Here is a 21,302-nt window from a genome sequence, read left to right as displayed (position 1 = left end):
TCTGCTTTGGGAGGGAGCGGGGGAGGGAGGGCCTGGTGGGGGAGGGAGAGAGGTGATGCCCCTCCCAGGCTTCAGATCTGGAGGCCCACACTGGACACGTCAGGAGGGCTGAGGTCTCCCGGACCCCAGGGACCAGGACAGACAGCAGAAAGCACTCCAGGGGGACAGTGGAGGCTGGGCTGGAGACTCAGGGGGCGCATAGAGACCCCAGCTCAGGGCCTGGGTGTGAGCAGGACCTGACGGTACTCACTTCTCTAATGGTCATTGACAGGTCCCCAAGTGGCCTTGTGTTCATCTGTCAACCAGGGAAAAGTGACTATCTCTAAGACATGCCAGTGGGTGAGCAAAGGCTTTCAGAATTTGGGATCTGCGGTGGTGGCCGGGAAGCCTTTGGTGGTTAAAGCGGTGCCCAGAGAGGTAAGGAGGCCTCCCTGAGAGCTCCCCTGGGCTGGCGACGGGGACACTGGAACTTGAGGCCCCAGGTCATGGCGTGGCTTCAGCCCTGGGGCAGCCCTGGCGTCCTCCTTCCTTGTGAGAGCCAGAGGTGGTGAAGAAATGAGATCATCTAAAAATACAGCCGTGGGGGCATGCAGCCTCCCCCGCAGCCTTGGTTCACAGTGGCCACAGAGGAACCCCTCACAACAGGAATGCAGCGGTGCCCTGGACCCGGGCCACTGAGAGGGGGTCTGCGGATATCTCTTCTGCCAACGGTCAGAGCAAAGCTTCCTAGCCGAGGACGTGCAAGTACATGGGAGAGAAGCCAGCAGCCGGGGAGGCGGGGTGAGTGCTCCACCTGTCGCCCCTCCTTCCTTCACCCGTGTGGCCCTTGTTAATACCACCATTCTCCAGGCATGTGGGATGTGGAGGGTCGGGGAGGGCCGAGTCTGATGGAGGCACCCGGATGCTCCCCAGGGACTGGCCTGACACGGCTCCAGTACAGGGAAGCTCTGGGGGTGATAGCCCCCACTCCTGGCGAAGTTAGGTGATTTCTCAAGGGTATTAGGGTATCATGACAGCTTGGGTCCTAGACAGGTGACCCCTGTCCTGCCAGTGTAGCCGCTGGTCCTGCTCCCTGCTTAGGGGATGGTTGTGGGCTAGGAACCACAGTCCTGGTCCCTCTGTGGACTCTGTCTGGTTAGAATTCAGTCCTTACACAAATTACTGCCACGGCTGACTAGGTAATTACAAGTTTTCAAGGTGCCTCCAAACTCTGCTCACTCGTGCTTTCTGATTCCATGCTGCCCTCCCCAGCCCTGCCCAGCTGAGTCACAGCCCAGCTCAACCTTCCCAGTCTGCTCAATTCAGCCCAGTTCATCCTAGCCCAGCCCAGTCCAGCCCAGCCCAGCTCAGCCCAGTTCAGCCTAACCCAGTCCAGCCAAGCCTGCCCAGTCCAGCCCAGCCCACTCTTAGCCCAGCCCAGCTCAGCCCAGTTCAGCCCAGTACTGCTCAGCCCAGCTCAGCCCAGCCCAGCCCAGCCCAGCCCAGTTCAGCCCACTCCAGCCCAGCTTAGCCCAGTTCAACCCAGTTCAGCCCAGCCCAGCCCAGTTCAGCCCATCCCAGGCCAGTTCAGCCCAGTTCAGCCCAACTCAGTCTAGCTCAGCCTAGCTTAGCCCAGTCTAGCCCAGCCCAGTTCAGCCCTGCCCAGCCCAGTTCAGCCTAACCCAGTCCTGTCCAGCCCAACCCAGCCCAGCCCCTGCTTCAGATGGTCCCAGGGTCTGCACCCTGGCCTTCAGCATCAGCATCCTGTGGTCTCAGAGGGAAATGCTCATGGGCGTCTCCAGCTCTCTTACCCAGGACCATCCTGGGGACACCACTGCAGGGGGAACAGAGGTGTTACTCTTGTCCCCTTGCTTGTAGCCAGAACACAAAGGGTTAATGTGCACCCAGCCCAGGCTGGAGGAAAGAGAACAGGGTATTCTAATGACGGGGCCCCTGACACAGGGAGCTGCACCCCCCAATGTGGGGAGGGAAGACATACCACCTCACGGCTCATGTCACTGGTCTGTTTGGGAAACTCGACACCAAGTGCTCGAAACAGATCTTTATCTCAGATTGCTACAGAGCGGGGCAGTTTTTAAAAACACGTTGCTTGTTTCTTTTCATGATGATAAAAATAACACATGTTCATCCTGGAGTGTTTGGAAAACACAGGAAAATCCGAAGCAGAACACTTCGACCCGTAAAAGACGATCCCCATGAACACAGGGGCCTCTCCCCTCCAGTCTACCCCGCGCCAAAGGATGCGGGATCTGTGCGGGTCCTGTTTTATCAGTTTATGTCACCGCCCCAGCATTTCTGATGCCATCAGTCTTTGAACGTATCATCTTGGATTTCATCATACTGTGACTATATCACACTTTAAGAATTCGAAGGGACATCCAGTTACTTCTATTAATGGACATGTGGGTCGTGTCATTTTGGGCTAAGACAAATAACCACGGCACCACCTCCGTGATTCAGAGTCAGAAAGTGAAGTCACGCATTAGACTGTGTGCAGCCCAAAGCACCTCCTGGCTGGTGGGCCTGGGGGCCGGCGTGGGTGACTGAGGCTTTTCCTCCAGCGGGAGGGGACGCTGGTCCCTATGCCTGGCCCGGCACCCATGGGTGGTGAGGCCCCTGTCACACCTGACCTGCCCAGCCCCTCCTCGGGGGTTTTATAGCTTTACCTGCTTATGGTATCTCTTGTTCCATCTGGGATTTATGTGGGGCAGGGCTGCCCTGGGGTCCTATTCCCCCTACCTGCAAATAGTTTACCAGCACTCTGGAGACTGCTATCGACCATTCCTTCTTTCTCCCATGGATTAGCTGTGGTGTCTTTGTCTTAGGGCAATGTTTTCCGTGTGAAACATCTCAGATTTCTCTGCTCTGATCTGTTGATCGGAACGAAATATACTTTGGGGTCAGAACCACCTAGTCTGAGGGACTACCGCTCTACAATTACGTGATGTCTTCATGTCTGAAATGCCTCTTTCTCTTTAATCTTTTTGTTTACTGGATTTGTTATCTGTTGCTGCATAACAAATGACCCCACAATCGAGTGTCTTTTTTTTTTAGGATTTTATTTGAGAGAGAGAGAGAGCACAAGCAGGGGAATAGCAGAGGGAGAGGGAGAAGCAGGCTCCCTGCTGAACAGGGAGCCCAATGTGGGGCTTGATCCCAGGACCCTGGGATCATGACCTGAGTTGAGGCAGAGACCTAACTGACTGAGCCACCCAGGTGTCCCCCAAATCTAGTTTCTTAAAACAACAAACTTATCTGTGATCTCGCGTGGTTTCCTGGCTCTGGGAGCACCGTAGTGGGGCTTCTGCCTTCGGATTTGTCCTTAGCTGGCACCATGGGTCAGCCAGGCCACAGTCATCTGAGGGCCCGACTGGGGCGGGAGGCCTTGCTTCTCCCTGCACGGACCTCTCTTACGGGCCTGCTCCCAGCACGGCCCAGGGCTCTCCTCAGAGGTAAGGGAGCCGCAAAGATGGGAGCCGTTATTACCTACTTGAAGCAAGAGCTCTCTCTTCTGCCATATTCTGCCAAACAACACAGAGGGGCACACAGGAGGCGCTATTGGGACGGGGACGCTGGGGGCCTTCTTGGAGGCCGGCTTCACAGCTGTCCTTGTTCACCGTTCCTTTCAAATGAACCTCAGAGTTAGTTTAAAAAAATAAGGAAGAGACTGTCTCTGCATTTAACCGGTGCCTTGAGACGAGAAGAGTTGTGTTATTAGCCGTATTTATTTAGTCGTGAGGAAAAAGCCTTGTTCTTTCAGCACCTTTGGTACACCCTCATTTTGCTTCGTGTTTGTCCTGCACACATTTATGGGCCTGGGAGAGAGATGGGGTGCCCTCTGTCCAGTATTTTGCTGGCTCGTTGGGGAGCTCCTGGGCTGGCACTGGGGACAAGGTCATCTCACTGCATCTGGTCCCCTCACTGAAGTCTGCAGCCCCAGATGCCTTATGGGGCTCTGGGGTTTTACCAACTGGATGACAGGCTTACAGGCACCAAACAGGCCTCAGAGCTGGGAGTGTGGCCTTGCTGGGGTCAGCCTCAGACTCCGACAAGGAACGTCTGCTCCCCACTGGGGGCTGCTAGTGGGCTGGGGGTTTCCAGGCCGCTGAGCATCAGAATCACCCAGGACATCTCAGGAAAACACAGCTTTCCTAGCATCAGCCGTGGGGCAGGGGCTCTGAATTCCTAGGGCTGCTGCCCAGACCCCTGGGAAACAGAGTCCGCAGAAGGCATCTGGGGAGTCACCCCTGAGTGCCCAGCAGAGGTGCCTCCCCCCCTTCCCCCTCCCCCACCACCTCCAGCCTCAAACCTGGATCTGAGCCACGGCCTCACCCCAGGGCTTCCTGGAACCCAGGATGGTTGTGGGGCGCCCCCTGCTGGCCTTGGTCTCGCCCCACTGCTGAGAAAGTCCTGAGGCCTGGGAGGGACTTGCCCAAGGCCCCAGGGAATGCTCACAGACCAGCCCCTCAAGTCAGGTGTGCTGGCCCCCTGTCTGGTGCTCTCCTGACCACCCTGGGCTGGACCACCTCTGAGGCCAGGTCTGTGTCTACTGCCCACCCCCCGCAACACCCCTTCTTCTGTGGCCCAGCCCTTGGAACAACAAGGTCCTGCAGATGGCACAGGAGGAGCGAGGGAGACATCAGAGTATCTGGCACCTTCTGACACCCCAGCTCCCCCAGCCCCACCCTCAGACCTGCCCCTCCCCCCAGGTCCAGGCAGTGACAGTGTCCTGCAGACCAGCCCCCTGTCTAGCTCCGTCAGTTCCATCTGGGGACCAAGAGCCTGGAGGTGGCACCATACTCCTTTCCCCTGCTCCATCCCTCCCTCCCACAGGGGACTGGCACACCCCCTCCAGACACCAGGGGTGGGAAGGTCAGCACCACTCCCCATTCTGCAGATGAGGAACGGGAGGCCCTGTGGGGCTAAGGATGTCGCCGCCTGCGGTGGAGCTCAGATCAGGACTGGGGCTCGGTGCCCTCCCAGTGTGGGACTCCCTGGGGCACAGGTGGCTTTCCCTTGCTGCAGGCACATGGGCAACAAGCACAGTCTTGAAGGCTGGCCAGGAACAGGTGCCGCTGGTGTCAAAGGACCGCGGGGAGCCCGAGCCAGTGCGCCCTCCCTTCCCAGCACAGGCAACCCCAGCTTCACCCCCTCCGGAGGGTCCCGGCAGGCTGGCTACAAGGGCTCTGTGCCCCCTCCCGCAGCCTGCCCACCACCCTCCAAGCTCTGCAGGCTTCTGTCCCGAGGATGCGGGGCTGCCGGGAGGGGGTTCCCAGAGGAAGATCCTGAGAACTCCTGTCCACGCACCGCCTGTTGGGGCTACTGCACAGCTGAGCCATGCTTCTCCTCTGAAGCCCCCTGCTTTCGGGCCAGCCATCCTTGGCACTCATGGCCTGGGTGGGGACCCATCCTCTTGGCTATCATGGGAGCTGGAAACAAGCCACATCCCACGGCCAGCCACACAGGGCTTTGCCCCTAGTGCTCCTAGCACCCTGTTCACTCAAGGCACCTGCGAAGCTCTCTGAGAAGATCCAGCTCTTTCCCTTGGTCCCCCTCGGAGAAGGGTGTGGACGACATTCAGGGCCACAGAAAGGGTCTGTGGCCTTTATTTCCTTACCTTTCCTCTCGGGTGTCTCCGCCCTGCCATGAGTCAGGGCAGGGGGATGGGTCCAGCGCCCTGTGCTTGGAGCCCCTGCAACCACTGCTTCTCTGGGAAAAATTCTTTATGTCCCTGCTCTCCTGAGCCTGCAGCGGGGCCCTGGCACTGCTTTGAGCCCTGTGGCCCGTGGGGCTGGTCAGCTGGATGACGGGACAGGAGGCCCACACAGAGCCTTCCCTTCAGGGACCAGAGCCTCTGCAGTCCTTGGGGTGGGAACAGGGCACAGCAAGAGAGCTCGTGTCTGACAGTGGCCGGCTTCTCTGGCCAGCAGACACCCCCGTGTGGGCCAGCTCTCTGACCTAGAGAATTTGGGAGGGCCTGACAGGCAGCTCTGACCACAGCTCTCCCATTTCACTGATGGGGACAAAGGCCGGGGGAGGGGAAAGAGCATGGCCTAGGGTCACCGGAAGGAGGAAGACAGAGGCTCTAGCCTTGGCTGGGGCCACCGGTGCTGGAGGAACAGAGGAGAGGGACAGCAGGTGACTTGGGCACTGGAAGGAGGGCCCACGGGAAACGGGCTAGCAGCCCAGGTGCCTGCAGAGCAACTGGGTGGAGGGTCCAGGGCTGGGAGATCAAGTCCTCTAACTCCAGGGCTGATGGGGTTCTGGGTGAGGTTTCCGAAACTGAGCCGCACAGCCGAGGATGAGCCTGTTGATATGGGACCGAAGGTGGGCGTTAGCACACAGAGTGTCTGCCAGCCTCTGCCAGCCTGGCCTTCTGGCTCAGCTGACCGCCAGGTGAGTGACAAAGGGGAAAAGAGAGCAGAAAACATGAAATCACCCCAGACACTGCATTCCCAAAAGCAGGCAGCCTGCCTGTCTCACTCTCCAAAGCTGAACATCTCCGCTTCTTTCTCCTTCCAGAAGGCGAAGCTCCGGTCGATGTAGCCGCAGATGTCCTCACTGTTGAAGCTGCCCCGCTGGTGGCCAGGACCCAGCCCTTGTGCTGCAGCCTCCGGGCTGCCGCTAGCGGTGGCAGCATGGGGCAGGGGCCCAAGGGGCGTCAGGCCTGACTTGCGGCCAGGCTCTGGGTCCCAGGCGGGGCTCCGGCTGGAGCCGAAGAAGCGGGCTTTGATGTCCTCGAAGCCGTCGGTCCAGGCCCGGCGGCCGGCGGCCACCTCGTCAGTCACCGCCTTATGGAAGGCCCGAGCAGTCTCCCAGCCGTGGGCGCCCAGGTGCTCGAAGACCTCGAAGCAGAGCAGGTGGCGCATTTTACGCTCCTCGGCAGGCAGGTCGCACTCCAGCAGCTGGAAGTAGCCCAGCATGAAGAGGTCCAGCGTCAGGCTGCCGTAGGGCACGGGCGCCCCACCCACGTGCGGCAGGAACTGCTCCGGAGACAGGGGCCCGCGGGGCCGCCGGCTCAGCCGCCGCAGCTGCCGGGCCGGCACGTGCGCCAGGATGGCCTTCCAGGTGCCCAGCAGGTGGGCAATGATGCTTCGCTGCTGCCACAGGTGGCCGAGCCGGGGGCCCGCGCCGGGCGGCGGGGAGGGCGGCGCAGGGCCCCCGGCGGGCTCCTGCGTCCGCGGCGCCCCCCGGCGGGCCTCCAGGGTCCTGCAGGCGGCCGTCTTGAGCGCCGGCGTGTAGGCCGACTTCTTCCAGTGGCTGAGGAAGAGCATGACGATGCGCTCCTTGCGCAGGTTGGCCAGGTCCGGGCTCTGCGCCACCCCCACCTCCGAGGGGGCCTCCTCGCAGCTGATGCCCGAGTCGCTGGCTTCTTCCGCATCGCTCGGCCCGGGGGCCCCTCCGGCGCGGGGCTGCAAGGCTGTGGGCCCGACGCCTCCCCCGCACTGCCCGGGCCGGGTCCCCGGCTCGCAGGGACCGGGGTCTGGGGCGCAGGGCGGGCCAGGGGTGGACTCGAAATTGCCGCGAAGCGTCCGCACGGACACCCCGCACTCCTGGATCTCACGCTGCGCCGCGCTCCCGGGGACGCTGGCAGGGGCCTCCCCGCGGGCCTCCTGTGGGGGCTGGACCGCGGGCTTCTCCTCGCCCTGCACCAGCCCGTTCATGCCCTTCAGCAGCAGGGACATGCTGCGCACCAGCCGGGCGATGTGGCCGCACCACAAGGGCAGGGGCTGCTCCCGGGACGCGGCCTCCGCGGGGCCCTGGGGCTCAGCCGCGGGTACGGGCGCCTCCTCCCCCTCTGGCGCAGGCCCCTGGGTTAGGAAGTGGCTGTTGACCGTGATGCGGACCAGGGGCGCGGGCAGCAGGGCCTGCAGCTCGGCCGCCAGCCGACCCAGCTCGCTCTCGTACTCCTGGCAGCGGCGGCGCAGCTGAAGGTCTGCGATCTGCTTCTCCAGGTACACCAGGTCGTCCTCCGTTAGCAGCTCCCCGAAGGGGCCCAGGATAGCCTGGTGGGTCTGTGAGTACCGCCAGGCCGCCTGCCCCGCGGGGCCCATGCTCCCGCTGTCACCCTGGGCACAGGGAGGCCGGGTCAGCAGGGCCGAGGCCCAGGGTGCATCGCAGCTGGGAGAAGCCGTGTTCTGGCCAGACACAAGCCCCTGGAGAATGGCCTGGACCTAGGTGCCCCCTGGGAGACCCAGGCTCCTACACACCAGTGGGCCCTCACTGGGACTTAGAGCATAAACAAGGAGGTTGGCCAGCACCAGTCCCGTGTCTGAGGCTCAGGGCAGCCACTCTGCCCTGTGGGGGCCCAGAAGACAGTGCCCCTGTTCTGTCACCCCCACATTCTCCTAATCTCAGCTCATCACTGTTCAGCCCAGAGGGTCTCTGTCCTCAGAGCCCTCCCAGACCCTCCCAGGCCCTCCCAGGTCCTCCCACCAAGCTCCAGAGCCTTCTGTGTTTGGGTAGCTGAGACAAAACAGGGCGGCTTCTCCCACTCTGCTCTGGGTTCTCCTGGTGGCTGGCCTGGCACCAGGATCCAGGCCTGCCCCCCCGTGCCCACGGACTCTGGGACAGACAAAGAGGAACCCTGCGCTGGGCTCCCTCTGGGCTGAGGCTCTGTGCCAGCCTGATTTATTATAGCTCAGAGCCCCCTGAGGGAGGGGCCCCAGTTCACCACAGCGGGACCCAAGCCTCCACATGCTCGCTCAGAGGCCTTGCTCTGCCCTAGTAAGTTCTGATTCCTTGGCCCAGCAGACCGAGGGCATGGAGTGTTGCTGCACAGGGACAAAGCCTTTGGCCAGGCTGAGATGCCACTTCCCTCTAGCTGGGGCCAGCACTGCCCAGAACGCTGGATGGTGAATGACACGTAGCCATCAGCCACCCGTGGCTACAGAAACAGAATGTGGCTTGTGTAACTGAGGAGCAGGAGTTTGACTTTTGTTTCATTTTAATTAACTTAAATGGTCACAGGTGGCTGGCATGATTGTGTGGGACAGGGCAGCTGGGACCCAGGGCTGTAGAACACTCACCATTCAGACAAAATCCTATCCCTCTACATCCCGCAGCAACTAGAGGGAGCCTGCAACCACCCACGTCAAATCATAGCTTCTCTGCTTCAGATTCCCAAAAGCTCCCCAGGGACCTGATGGTGAGCAGTCCTTCCCTCTCTGACCTCATCTCTGCCCATCATACCTCATTCACTCCGCTCTAAGGTACCAGCCTATGCATGCCTTAGGACCTTTGAACTTGTTTTCTCTGACTAGAATCACTTGTCCCAGATTCTCACAGCGTTCCTCTCTCATTACTTTCTGGCCCCTGCTCAGGGTCCCCTCCCCAGAGAAGCTGCCCCCAGCACCCACATGGAATCCCTGCTCCCCTTTGCTCTCTCTGCTTCTCTCCCTGGCGCCTGGAATCACCTGGCCCGCCCGCACACACCCAGTGCAGTTGCCAAGTCCCCCTGTCTTTCCTGATAGAATGTAAGGGCTGGGAGGGCAGGGCCGGTCCCCTTCACTGCCTAGCACGGGGCCTGGCACGAGGTGAGGTGGGATGAAAATAGTTAAGACAAAAGAGCATGTGGATAGACCACCTCTGACGTGGGTGGGGGGGGATGGAGGGGGTGGGTGAGGAGGCGCCCAGCTTCCAGATCTGGTTCCCCTTCATGGTCTCCCAGAGGAGGAAGCTGAGGCCACAGAGGGGCATGCGATGGGGTGCCCGGGTGTCCAGACTCGAGGTGTGGGCCCAGGTACCCCACCTTCCACGTCTACTTGCCAGGACAAAGCCCCCCGCCCAGCCTCCGCTCTACCCAGTGGCCCCACTCCGCCCCATTCCCACCTAGCCCCACCCTGCCCTGCCCCACCGGGCCCCGCCCCTCTCCCGCAGGGCCCCGCCCCTCTCGCGCCCCGGAGTGCCCTGTCCGGCCCCACCTGGACCGGGAGCGCCGGATCCTCGCCCAGGCGCGCCTGCAGCTTCCGCACCATCACTTGCCGCTTCCACTCGGGGATGGGCCGGCCGTGCTCGTCCTGCGTGGGCACCAGGCCGTCGAGGTCGCCCGAGGGCAGCCTGTCCAGCTGCCGCGCCACCAGGCAGTTCGGGGCGTCTTCCGCCACCATCTCCTCTCCCTGTGCAGACTGGGGGTGGTCACTCAGGGCCCGGAGGGGATCCCGCCCGGCATCGGTGGGGAGGGCCTCACGGGAGGAGGGGTGGGGGGTGGGCCAGGGAGGGACAGGGAGCCCCAGCCTGGTAAGCGTTGGCCTCTGAAGACAGGGATCCCCGTGTCCGCTGTGGGATCCAGGTATGTGCATGGGGGGATCGCTGCCTGGAAGAGGCAACCAGAGATTCCTCCCCTCTTCTGTACATGGCAGAGAGGAGGTTGCCACGTGGATGCACAAACTCGCTTTGGGTACAGTTAGTTACATAGAGAAAGTCTGGTGGCCAGTTCTGAACCGCAGGACTTGTCAGAGCCTAACGTGTGCTCTGTAACTCTCCAAGAGAGGCAGCACCATGCAGCACTTCCCAAACTTGCACAGAACCTCTCTGTGAGTTCCCGGGACCCATTCAAGGAAAGGGTGGGTGGGTTGGATTTATAATGGCCTCACGCCCAGAAAGAAAAGGAGAAAGAGGAGCTAGCCTCCTCCAGTGGGTCCTAGGCTGGGTGGGAGACCCTGAGGAAGGAGGGCAGCAGACCCCAGGCCCACCCACCCATGGACAACTGCATCTCTGCCCCAGAAGTGACCTGGCCTGGGAACACATAGGACTCTGATGAGAGGCCAGCTGGGCTTTGCAGGTTGGTTGGGGAGACGGGGACACAGGGGTATGGAGGTGGGAGGCATACCGTGGGGACGGCCATGGTGCTGGTGGTGACCCGTGGGGGAGCTGCCCAGATTGTCTGCTCCCTCAGAAGAGGCTGGTCAGGCTGGCCAGACCAGGCTGGGCTGGGAATCACCACTGCTGGGGGAAGGGAAGCAGAGTCAGGGGGCTTCCCAGACTCTGAGAAGGCAGGGGAATGAAAGGAGAAAACCCTGGACCTGGGGCAGAACTGGCCTTCTGGAAGGACCACTAGACTTGGAGCCGAAGACCCAGCCAGTCCCCCAACAAATGGCCCAGGACTCGGGACACTGATTTATCACCCAGCATCTCTGGGCACCTGCGGTTTAACCCCTCCCCCGTTGAGCTGGCAAGGGCAGAGGGTTGGGCCGGCTGGGGACTTACTGCAGTCCTATCAGACTGCAAAAGATCAGAACTCTCCTCTTCCTGGCCTTCCCCAGGACCACACCCCAACCAAGAAACACACCCTGCACCATACACACACATGCACACACACGCACTCCTTCATATGACTATGGAGACCTGTGCCACGAAGCGGGGCTTACTCTCACGAATATGGGGACTGCTGAAATTTTTCATGCTGTTCTATTTCATTTTGCTAAAATGGTCCCAAATCCTTAAGAGTCCGTGCCCGCCTCGGCTAGCCCGCGGATGCTCCATCTACTGGGCTCTCCGGCCAGCAGCAGCAGACCCAGAAGAGCCCCAGGCCCCAGAGACCTGACCTTCGAGATTTACCTCTGGACAAGCTGAAGCCCCCGGAGAGGGGACCAGGCTGCCAAGGATCACACAGGCAGGACAGCCAGGCCCTGGGGGCTGGGAGCTCACACAGGGACCCTGGAGGGGGGAGCAGGGGACCACTGATTTGTAATTACAAGCATGTGTCATGGAAAATGTTGATCCTCACTTTAAAAAAGTAACCAGGGCAATGAGGGAAATGTGGAAGCAGCTGGGGCTGGGAGACAGGAAGGATGGCTCCAAATCTGTCCTCACCGTGTGGCACGCCCAGCGCCTGGAGTCAGCTGTTCCTGCAACCCACCCCCTTGAGGGACCTCTGAGCTGAGGGCAGCAGCACCCACTCCTGCCCTCCGTGGTCCAGGACAGTCCTCCCTGGAGATGTGTACTCACAGGTGGGGCTCCTGAGACCTGAGCCCCTTGTTCCTTCCTCTTGGGAGTGCCTTGCAGCGGACAGCGGAGGAGGGGGGAATGGAGGCGGCGGTGGTGTCATCAGGAGTGGCACCTGGGGGCAGAGGGACCCGGTCAGCAGGAGGCTCAGGTGGGCCTTGACATGGGCCACCAGCGATCCCGCTGGGGTGGTGAGGAGGGCACAGAGCAGGCTAGCCCTGGCCCAGTCTCCCAGGGGTGGGGTGGGGAGTGGAAAGCTGCCATCAACACCACTGCCAGGGGAACCACACCCTTTATCTAAGGGCCTGGCTCCCGGCCTTTGGAGGTGCTGGGCCGGTGCTGGTGTCAGCTTGGCTGACCTCTCTCTGGCCTTATGAGACACGTGCGCACCCATCACACACACACCCATGCATGCATGTATACACACGTGTAATGGATACAACACACTTGTGCATGTGCACACACACATACATACACATACACACGCACGCACACACATACACACTCGTGCACGTCCACAGCCATCCCTCGCTGTCCCGGACTTCTGTGCTGAGACAGCCCGCCTGGAGAGGAGCGGGGAGGGAGCATCTTGAGGCATCCGGAACACTTCTCAGACACACCAGCAGGGGCCGTGTGGCTGTGGCCACACCTCAGAGCGGGGTGCTGTGCCAGGACCCACCAGGCAGTGTCCAGGCCAGCCCCCTCCTCAAGGCCACTGGGAAACAGAGATCACCAAGATCGGACCCCCGGCACTGCAGAGACCCCCAGAACTCACCCCTGCACCCTGCCCCACACCCAGGGCAAGGCACAGACCTGACTGTGGCCACCTCTCCTGCCTCCCCAGGGACACTGGTTGCAGCCAGGAGGAGCCCTGGACCTGGACGCATGTCCCCAGCTCACCCTGAGCAGCCTCAGCTCTGGGGAGTGACCACCCGCAGCCAAGACCTCTGGCCCGGCTGACCTAGCAAGTAGGGGCTGTGAGCCACAGGACCGCACTCGTCTCTTCGTGTCCCACCGCATGTAGCAGAGAAATTCTCCAGGACGACACCAGAGACAGGCTTGTCACTTTTTGGCTGAACGCTGAAAGTTGAAGTCGGGCCAAGCCCATCTCGGAGGGCAGACTCCCATGCTCCCTGCTCCCCTGGTGTCACCGTGATGCCCTTCTCCCGTGGGGCTGTCCCCACGTGCCTCTCCAGCTCACAGGGCCACAGCTGCCGGCCGTTGGAGCACCCCAGCCTGGCTGTCAGAGGGCAGCTCCTCACCCCTCCTTGCTGTGGGCGGCAGAGGGGGGATAGGCCTCCAGGCTGGTGCTGGAAAGAGCCCTGAGCAGGACACGGCTGCCTGGCCTGGGGCTGGGACCACGCTGTCACTCAGTTTCCTGCTCTGCTCTCTCTGCATTAAAGTGCTTCAACATTTTGCAATAAGAAGCCCAGCGTTGCTGTGGCCAGTCCTGCTGGGGCAAACCGCTTGGCCACCCTGAGTGTCCCCGCACTCAGTCCCACCTCCCAGCAAGGAGGCACAGATCTTAGGGAGCTACTGGAGCTTGGGGGCACCCTCAGGAGAACCCCTGACCTGCACCCGCTGCCTCCAGCCCCTCAATTGCTCCCCTACCCAGGACCCTCTGCCCACCATGGCCACTGGAAAGGAACACAGCCTGAAGCCCCGTCTGCCAGCCACCACGCACCTCACACGTCAGTCTTTCCAGGAATCCGGTGGAGAGCCCAGGAGTCCCGGTGCTCCATGGGTGGGGGAGTGTCTGCCGGCCCCCAGCCTGGGGGAGACCCACAGAGGCAGGGGCTGGGTTGAGCACAGGGAGCTGCCACAGTACTGGGCTGTCAGGGCTGTACCAACTGCCGCCCCCAGGAGCGGGAGGCGTCGCATTAATATTTGAAGACTGAGGTATCAGGTGGCCAGGCGGGCTTGAGGCTGGGTGCCGGATCCCTTACCATGGTACCTTAACCCTCCATGGGGCAGGGGCCAGAGGAGCAGACCCTTGGGATGCGGGCGAGGCTTGAGACCCCTAGGTCATGGGAGAGGGAGAAGCTAGCCAGAGGAAAGCCCCAGTATTGGACCTCCAGCCCCAGAGTAGCTCCCAGGGCACGACAGGGAAACCAAGGCTCGCTGGGATGTGGGGAGAGCTGGGATCAGAATCTTATTTGAGACCCCCAGTCCTTGCTCCAGGAACCCCTTGAATCACTGCTCCCTGGGTCAGGGGCATCAGCAGTGGAGGAGAATGCTGATGGGGGGTGCCTCTGGGGGCTGGGAAAGCCCTGACACTGGTTGGGTTTCTTGCACTCCTATTGAGGATGCAAAACCCTGGCTACTCTTTATGTGGCCATTTCTCAGGGCTGCATCTGGAAGGAGGGACCCAGAGGGATCTCACTGCTCACTGTAAAATGGGGGTTCCCCAAGCTCAGGGGTTCTCAGCTGTGACACCAAACTCCTGTGGGCACAGTAGCCATCTGTATCCATATCACGTTATGCAGGGACCTGGGGGGGCAAGGGGATCCAAGCAAACATAACACTTGCTCTCTGCAGTGGTCTTGGACAATAGTGTCTTCTTCCAGCGTCCATGACACAGACCTTGGCTGGCTTACGAGCTTTAAGCAGGACCAAGTCAGACCCTGAAGCCTGGGGCCTCCCCCTGCTATCTCCTACCCCTCTCCCTAAAGGAGTCGGCTCTTGGGGTTAGGGGCAAGAAGCTCCCCTCCCCCGCCAGAGCGCAGGATGTTGGTTTGGGCCTCAGGGGAATGGACTTGGGCCCCATTGCTGCACCCGCAGCCTGGGGGAACTCATGTCACTCTCCTGGCCCCAGCTGCACCCTCCCCCACCTCCAAGGAGAAATGAGGGGAAGTCACACCTGGGGCTTTGGTTTCCCCTCCTGTAAGTCAGGAAGATGACGAATTACGGGAGGTGCCTGACGGGCCAGCGTAGGGGGCTCACACCTCATCGGCGTGTTCTCACCTCTGAGCTTACCCGGGCCCTGTCTGCTGTGCTGTTTCTTTGGCGCCGGGAGAAGCCACATCCTGACACTAACCAAGTCTGCAAGGAGTTGAAGGGGCTCAGATGTGGGGCTCCGACCTCTGGGTCCTGATGGCTGGGCACATGCCCCACCCCCAAATTGGGCAATTGCTCTGAGGTCAGTGGTTGGCTCGGCCCTTTCCGGGGCCTGCCATCTCCTTTCCTGTGTTTTGGTGAGATTTGAGCAATGCTGGGTCTGCCATGCATTATACATTGAGGACAGCTGTGGCGAGCTGGGTTACAGGCCTGTAATGCCACCCGGGCTGAGAAAATCATGACCCACAGATGGGCGCCGGACACCGGTCACCACGGCTGAGATTCAATTACTGGCGGCACCGCCAGGCCCCACCCCTCACCGGAGAGGATGCTGCCCCTGGGGAGTCTCTTGCCCTCTCTGGGCCTCAGTTCCGCAGCAAAGACGAAAGGGTGCTGGAGCCCTTGTGACCTCGGGGAGGGAATGAGCACCCGCTGGAGGCCTCAGGAGCATCTCCCGCCACCACTCGTCCCTCCTGTTTCACAGATGAGAAACTGAGGCTTGGAGATGCCACGACCTCACCAGCCAGGAAGAGCCTCTCCAGCCCTGGTGGGTGCAAGTACAGGGCCAGGGCCAATAGGACGGGCCGGTGCTATGGTGGGGGATGAGGGGCTGCCCCCCCCTCACACCTGTTTGGAGGGTCGGGCTTGCCAGCCAGGGCTGCTGTTCCCAAATGCCACCACCTGGCGGGGACCTCACTCAAGCCTGGGGCCCTGCAGCCAGAAGCCCACCCCCTCAGACAGGCCCAACCCTTCGCCCAACCCTTCGTTGTGCAGAGGGGGCCCGAGGGCCAGGTAGTAGGAAGACCCGGCAGCTGGACTAAGGCAGGGCCTGGCCTCCCCGAGCCGAGGGTAGGCCTGGGTGCTGGGCAGCGTGGACCCAGGTCCTGCAACCCAGTGGCCGAGGGGGCGCCTCCCACAGGCACAGCCTGGCTCCCCAGGCCACCTCTCCTGAGACCCACAGCTCCCGGGGGCAGGTGCGGCCGCCCTGTACGTCTTCCACCACCTCCTCTGAGCCTGGCGTGGGAAGAAGCCGGCGCGGCGACCTCTGGATATTACATTTCCATCAATATTGCATAAGGCGCCCGGCACCCCCCTCCCCAGCGCCAGGGCCCACAACCGACACCCCGTCCTCCTGCCAAGCCAAGTCTGCATGTGAGGCAGGTGGCCTAGGGGGGGACCCACACCCCCCACTGCCCTGAGCGCTCACTTGGGCTCCCCAAGCTCTCTGCCGACACAGCAACATGCCTCAAAAACCAGGGCTTTGTGGACGGGCGGGCTGCTGGTCACAGGCTGGGGAGCTGGGGAGTCCTGAGAGAAAAGAATTCTGCCTCAGATCCTATGGCGACACCAGGGACACAGCGAGGACAACCCGAGATGGGCCGCTTCTCCACGGCCCCAGGGCCGTCGGGAGAACACCCAGAACCCCACCCCTGGCCGCTCGAGCTGGGCCAAGTGGCCAAAAGGTTCTGACAGATGTGCCGGGGCCTGGGGATGGAGGGCTGAGGTCAGAGACGCTGCCCAGACAGGAGGCCCAGAAGTGGCTAGGCTGGGGACTGGCCAGGACCTACCCACTGGCAGCAGGGCCACACCCACCCCCCTCCTGATCTCAGCTTCCAGGTCGGCCACAGGGACCACCAAGGGGCCAGGAGGGACCCAGGTGGCCAGGACATTCCCAGCCTATAGACTCTGGAGCTCTGCCCGCTACACCAGGAACCTGTCCAGTCCCACAAACTCCTCACACCCGAGCCCAAAAGACAACCTTTTACCAAACAGTAACCAATGGAACGTCTCGTACATAAATCATGTCATAAAGAAATGACTTCCAGCAGTCAGGGCAGTCCTCAGTTCTTAGACTGCGACATCAGCACACCCCTGTGCCGCCCCAGGCCGCAGCAGGCTGGGAGGCAGGGCCGGGGGAAGGATCGTCCCACAGGCCCAGGACCAGGGAGGACTGCAGCTCTGCCTCAGTTGGCCTGGGATGCTCCTGAGGGAAAACAAGGCGCAGAAACCCCTTGGTGAGACCTGGCATGGGGGGGGGGGGCGTGTCACATCTCTGGACCTTGGTGCTCTCACCTGGAAATGGGGCCACATGATCCCAGGGACACTTTCCAAAAGGGTGGCCACTAAATTGGCAAAAGCTATGGCCGGTTGGGACTAATTTGTCATAGCAATTGCCTCGGACCTGGAATGGGGACAGGGATGGGTGGGAGGATGCTGGGGGTCCTGGTTCGACGCAGACATCACCCACGAGAACACCCGTCCACCTGCCCACATGTCTGTGTTTGTTTACTTGCTCACATGCCCATGGGTCCTCTCCATTCAGCGCACGCTGTGGCCTGTCGTGCACAGGGGGCTGGGGACAGCAGGACGGATGGGATTCTTGTCCTTGTGGATGGGAAATATCTCAGTGAGGGGTAAGCCACGAGGGCCACACCCAGATGGGAGTATGGGACCAGAACTTGCTGCCTTCTGGACGGCCATGTGACTCAGAGCCCTGCTCCCACCCCCGGGGTACCCTCAATCTGACAGTGTCACCCCACAGGCGCCCCAGCCATGGTCCAGCCACAGGCCAGCCCTGCTCCCTGCCATAGCCTGGCCTAGTCATGACCATGGCCCTTGTCTTGACCCCTGCCACTGCCGCTGTGGGAGCCCCAGTCATGGCCCCTGTCACAGCCTCTGTCACAGCCCCTGCCACGGTCCTCGTGACAGCCCCAGTCATAGCCCCTGTCACAGCCCCTGTCACATTCTCTGTCACAGCCCCTGTCACATCCCCAGTCAAGGCCCCTGTGACAGCCCCTGTCACAACCCTGTCACGTCCACAGTCAGGGCCCCTGTCACACCCCTATCATGTCCCCTGTCCCAGCCCCTGTCACAGTCCCAGTCATGGTCCCTGTCACGGTCCCAGTCATAGCCCCTGTCACAGCCCCAGTCATAGCCCTGTCACATCCTCTGTTACAACCCCTGTCACATCCCCAGTCAAGGCCCCTGTCACACCCCTATCATGCCCCCTGTCCTAGCCTCTGTCACAGCCCCTGTCCCAGCCTCTGTCACAAACCCTGCCATGGCCCATCACAGCTCCTGCTGCAGCCCCATCATGTCTCTGTCATGATCCTTGTCACAGCCCCTGCCGCAGCCCAGTCCCAGAACTGGGCCAGCTGACTTGTGGTACTGGCTCTGTCCTGGCCCAAGACCATTTCCCTGGGACACCAACCTGGTGTCCATAATGAGCTTTCTCCATAACGTGCTGTCAGGGGAGCCAGGGACCCTGTCACCCCAGCCTCCGGGGCTGAGGGGTGGGCACCGTGAAGCTTACCGGCCCGGCTGTCTCCCGCAGGAACTGGGCACAGTCCTGGTGTCCATGGTACTCTGCCAGGTCTGCCGCCGTGTAACCATCTTCATCTCGTAAGGAGGGGTCCACATGGTGGGAGACCAGCGTCTGGCAACACTGCAGGGAGGGGACACACGTGTGACCACTTCATCACCTGCTTGTGCCCACAGCATTCACCAGGTGTGATGGAGGGCAGGCACTATGCTGCCCCATCACACAGGTGGGCAACTGAGGCCACCAATAGTAAGGAACTTGACCCAAGACCCTGCTATTGTTCACTGCAGGGCCAGGGCTCGAATCCCCAAGGCCCACCTACCACTGCCCCATCCAGGCAGCAGCAGCGCCAAGCTCCACAGGCACCAGCACACAGTCCCAGATGGGAACCAAGGCACCCGCAGTCAGGAACTGCCAGACGCTCAGCTGCTAGTAGATGGTACAGCTGATACCCTGGCTGGGCAGCCTGATCCTGACCTTGCCCTTGTAGTCCATGCCGCAGGCTCTAAAGGCAGAACCAGTGTCCGTACAGCAATGCTGGGAGGTATGTGTGTCATTTTCACAGGAAGAAATGGGAAGATGGAACCATAGGCTGATCACTGCAGGATTTGTGAGCAGGGGGTGAGTGATTACAGATGACCAAGATCTTCGAGGTGACTGTACCAGAAGCAAAGCAGGTGGGCGGATGAGTCCCATCAGGGACTAGAGAAACAGGTCCCCAAGGACAACATAAAATATCCATTAAATGTAAAGTCACCTTCCTAAAGCATCAAAGAGGCAAAAAGGAAGTGAGGAATTTCCAAGCCAAGCTCAGGAGTCAGGGAAAATCTGGAGGGATAAACCTATCACTCAGAAGTGTTTCTGCACTGAAAGCACAGCCTCACAGGACTAGGGAGACCAGGAAAAGCCCAGGGTCCTCCAAAGGTGAGGGCTCCAATTTATCACCTAGCACTGTAGGCTGAAAGATCTACCCTCAGAGTAAAGGTAAACCAGAAGCCAGCCAGCCTCTACTTCCTTTCACCCAGTGGCCCAGGGAACCTTGAGCCTGGAATGTGGAGTGGGAAGGTCCTGGGCTCACAATTCCCATGGATGCCTGACAACCAGAGGCAAATAAGGTTTCACCCAAGGCCTCACATGACTCCTACAAATTGTTTTTCAAATATAAGTTCCAGCATAGAGTCAGACAAAGCCAGGAGCCCAAAGAAATAAGATACCAGAACAAGAGCCAGAAGACCCAACTCACCAGGAAATAGACCCACAAGAACCCAAGAGCTAACAGAACACAACTGGGCTTATTATTTTCAAGGGAATAAAAATCAAGCTTAAAAATTTATGCGTGGAATTATCAACCATGAAAAGAGACATGGTGCATTTAAATGATGATGGTTAGTAGGTCAGGAACATAGAAATAATGACCACGTGAAAAACTGAAGCTGTAGGAAAAGTGAGCAGAAAATCAGTCAGAAGCAGCCATCCAGATGCAGCACAGAGAGACAAAAAGCTGAAAGCAGAACCTGTCTGTGATACCGTTTGTGGCAGTAAACCCAGAAAGAGGAGAAACAGAATGGATGCAGAAGTCACATCTGCAGGGATAATGGCTGGGAATTTCACAGAACTTAGGGAAGCACCAAAGCACAAATTCAAGATGCTCATGCAATCCCCAGTGGGAGAAATAAAGAGCAATCTGCCTCACGTCATCCCCATAGTAAAATTGTAGGAAAGCAAAGACAAAATGAAAAACCTTAGAAGTGACAAGAAAAAGAATGATTATCTTCAAAACAGTGGCTCCTCTCAGCTGACTTCTTTGTAGAAGCCACCAGGCAATGAAAGAATGACATTTTCCCAGCACCAAAGGAAAATACGTGGAAATTTCCAAGAAACGATTCTATGCCCAGCAAAAATACCCTTCAATAGCGATCATGAGATAAAGGTAAACAAAACAAAATGAAACAAAGAATTTGCCAGCAACACTCTCACACTAAGGGAACATCTGAGGCATTGGCTTCACACTGAGGGGAAGAGATTCCACAGAGGAGGCCAGAGATGCCAGGAGGAATGAAGATGACAAAGTAGTAAATTTGTGGATAAATTCAAATAAGCCTTTATTTTTTGACTGAATAAAAAACAATAATGTCAGATTTTTTTTTTAACTGCAGAAATAAAACACATTAAAAATGGTGCGACCCCATCAGCCTCATCCCCACCCTGCAAGCTTTCCTGCTCCCTTCTTCCTTGCCACTAGCCTCTAGGCTGTGCCTTGAAAAGCTTAAGCCCATCACAGGAAGCTGGGGGCTGCTGGGGACCATTGCGCTCACACCCTGGAGGCTTGTCGAAGAGATGGGGAAGCGAGTCCTTCTGATACCATTCTGGAGTGACACATGGACCACTCGTTCAGCCCCAATGTCACCCTGTGATGTTTATTACTGTGCCTGCGCTACACAAAATGACAAGAGGCACAGAAAAGGACGGTAAGCCTCCCCAAGGTCATCCTGCTAGGAAGTGGGGCAGCCTGGATTCAGCTGTGGCTCTAGGAGTCCGTGGTCTTCATCACACCCGAGACAGAGGAGCATCCCAGGACAGCGCAGGGCCTGAAGGCACCTCGAGGATGAGCTGGTCCAGGATCCTCCTTGCCATCAGTCCCAATGCCCTCTTTTTTTTTTTTTTTTTTTTTGCAAAAGTTTCCCGACACTCCTTTTGCTCTTCTGGCATGAACACAATTGATAATACAAGTTGCCTGCACACATAAATTTAAAATATTATGCTCTAATGTAAAGGAGGAAAAAATAGTTTTTATAATTTAAAAAACAGGCATGTTACTATGTGAGTATTTGGGCATGGCTGCACCAAAGACCAAGTCTGCTGTCCGTACCATGAAAAACGAAGGAAGGCACTCCAACAGACAAAGCAGATTACTGAGTGTCCTGCTTACACTTCCAGTTATTGTCCCTTTCCTTCACTACCTTAAAGCCAACTACTC

The 21,302-nt window shown here is 59.5% G+C and overlaps 1 protein-coding gene and 1 long non-coding RNA gene across 3 annotated transcripts in view; one reads left to right on the top strand and one right to left on the bottom strand.

Annotated features, from left to right (window-relative positions):
• The first annotated feature begins 32 nt into the window (after positions 1-32).
• LOC125095878 (uncharacterized) lies at positions 33-16,995 on the top strand. The gene is made up of 3 exons (XR_007125981.1): positions 33-780; positions 6,523-7,079; positions 12,791-16,995. It is a non-coding gene; the product is annotated as an uncharacterized LOC125095878 (long non-coding RNA).
• Positions 4,280-21,302, bottom strand: part of ESPNL (espin like) — a 28,131-nt gene continuing 11,108 nt past the window's right edge. Inside the window, exons 5-9 of one of the 2 annotated variants that reach the window (XM_047722419.1) lie at positions 18,317-18,448; positions 11,950-12,061; positions 10,832-10,944; positions 9,924-10,118; positions 4,280-8,069 (exon numbers count right to left, since the gene is read on the bottom strand). In XM_047722419.1, coding sequence (XP_047578375.1) covers positions 6,480-8,069; positions 9,924-10,118; positions 10,832-10,944; positions 11,950-12,061; positions 18,317-18,448 — 2,142 coding nt within the window. In that variant the 3' untranslated portion in view covers positions 4,280-6,479. Of the gene's footprint in view, positions 10,272-10,831; positions 10,945-11,949; positions 12,062-18,316; positions 18,449-21,302 lie in introns of those variants that run through there. The other variant, XM_047722418.1, reaches the window with a different exon arrangement.

This window comes from Lutra lutra, chromosome 3 (genome assembly GCF_902655055.1).
Source record: "Lutra lutra chromosome 3, mLutLut1.2, whole genome shotgun sequence".
Lineage (NCBI taxonomy): Eukaryota > Metazoa > Chordata > Mammalia > Carnivora > Mustelidae > Lutra > Lutra lutra.
Note: the sequence above shows the minus strand (reverse complement) of the source record. Positions and strands in the feature narration are given on the sequence as shown.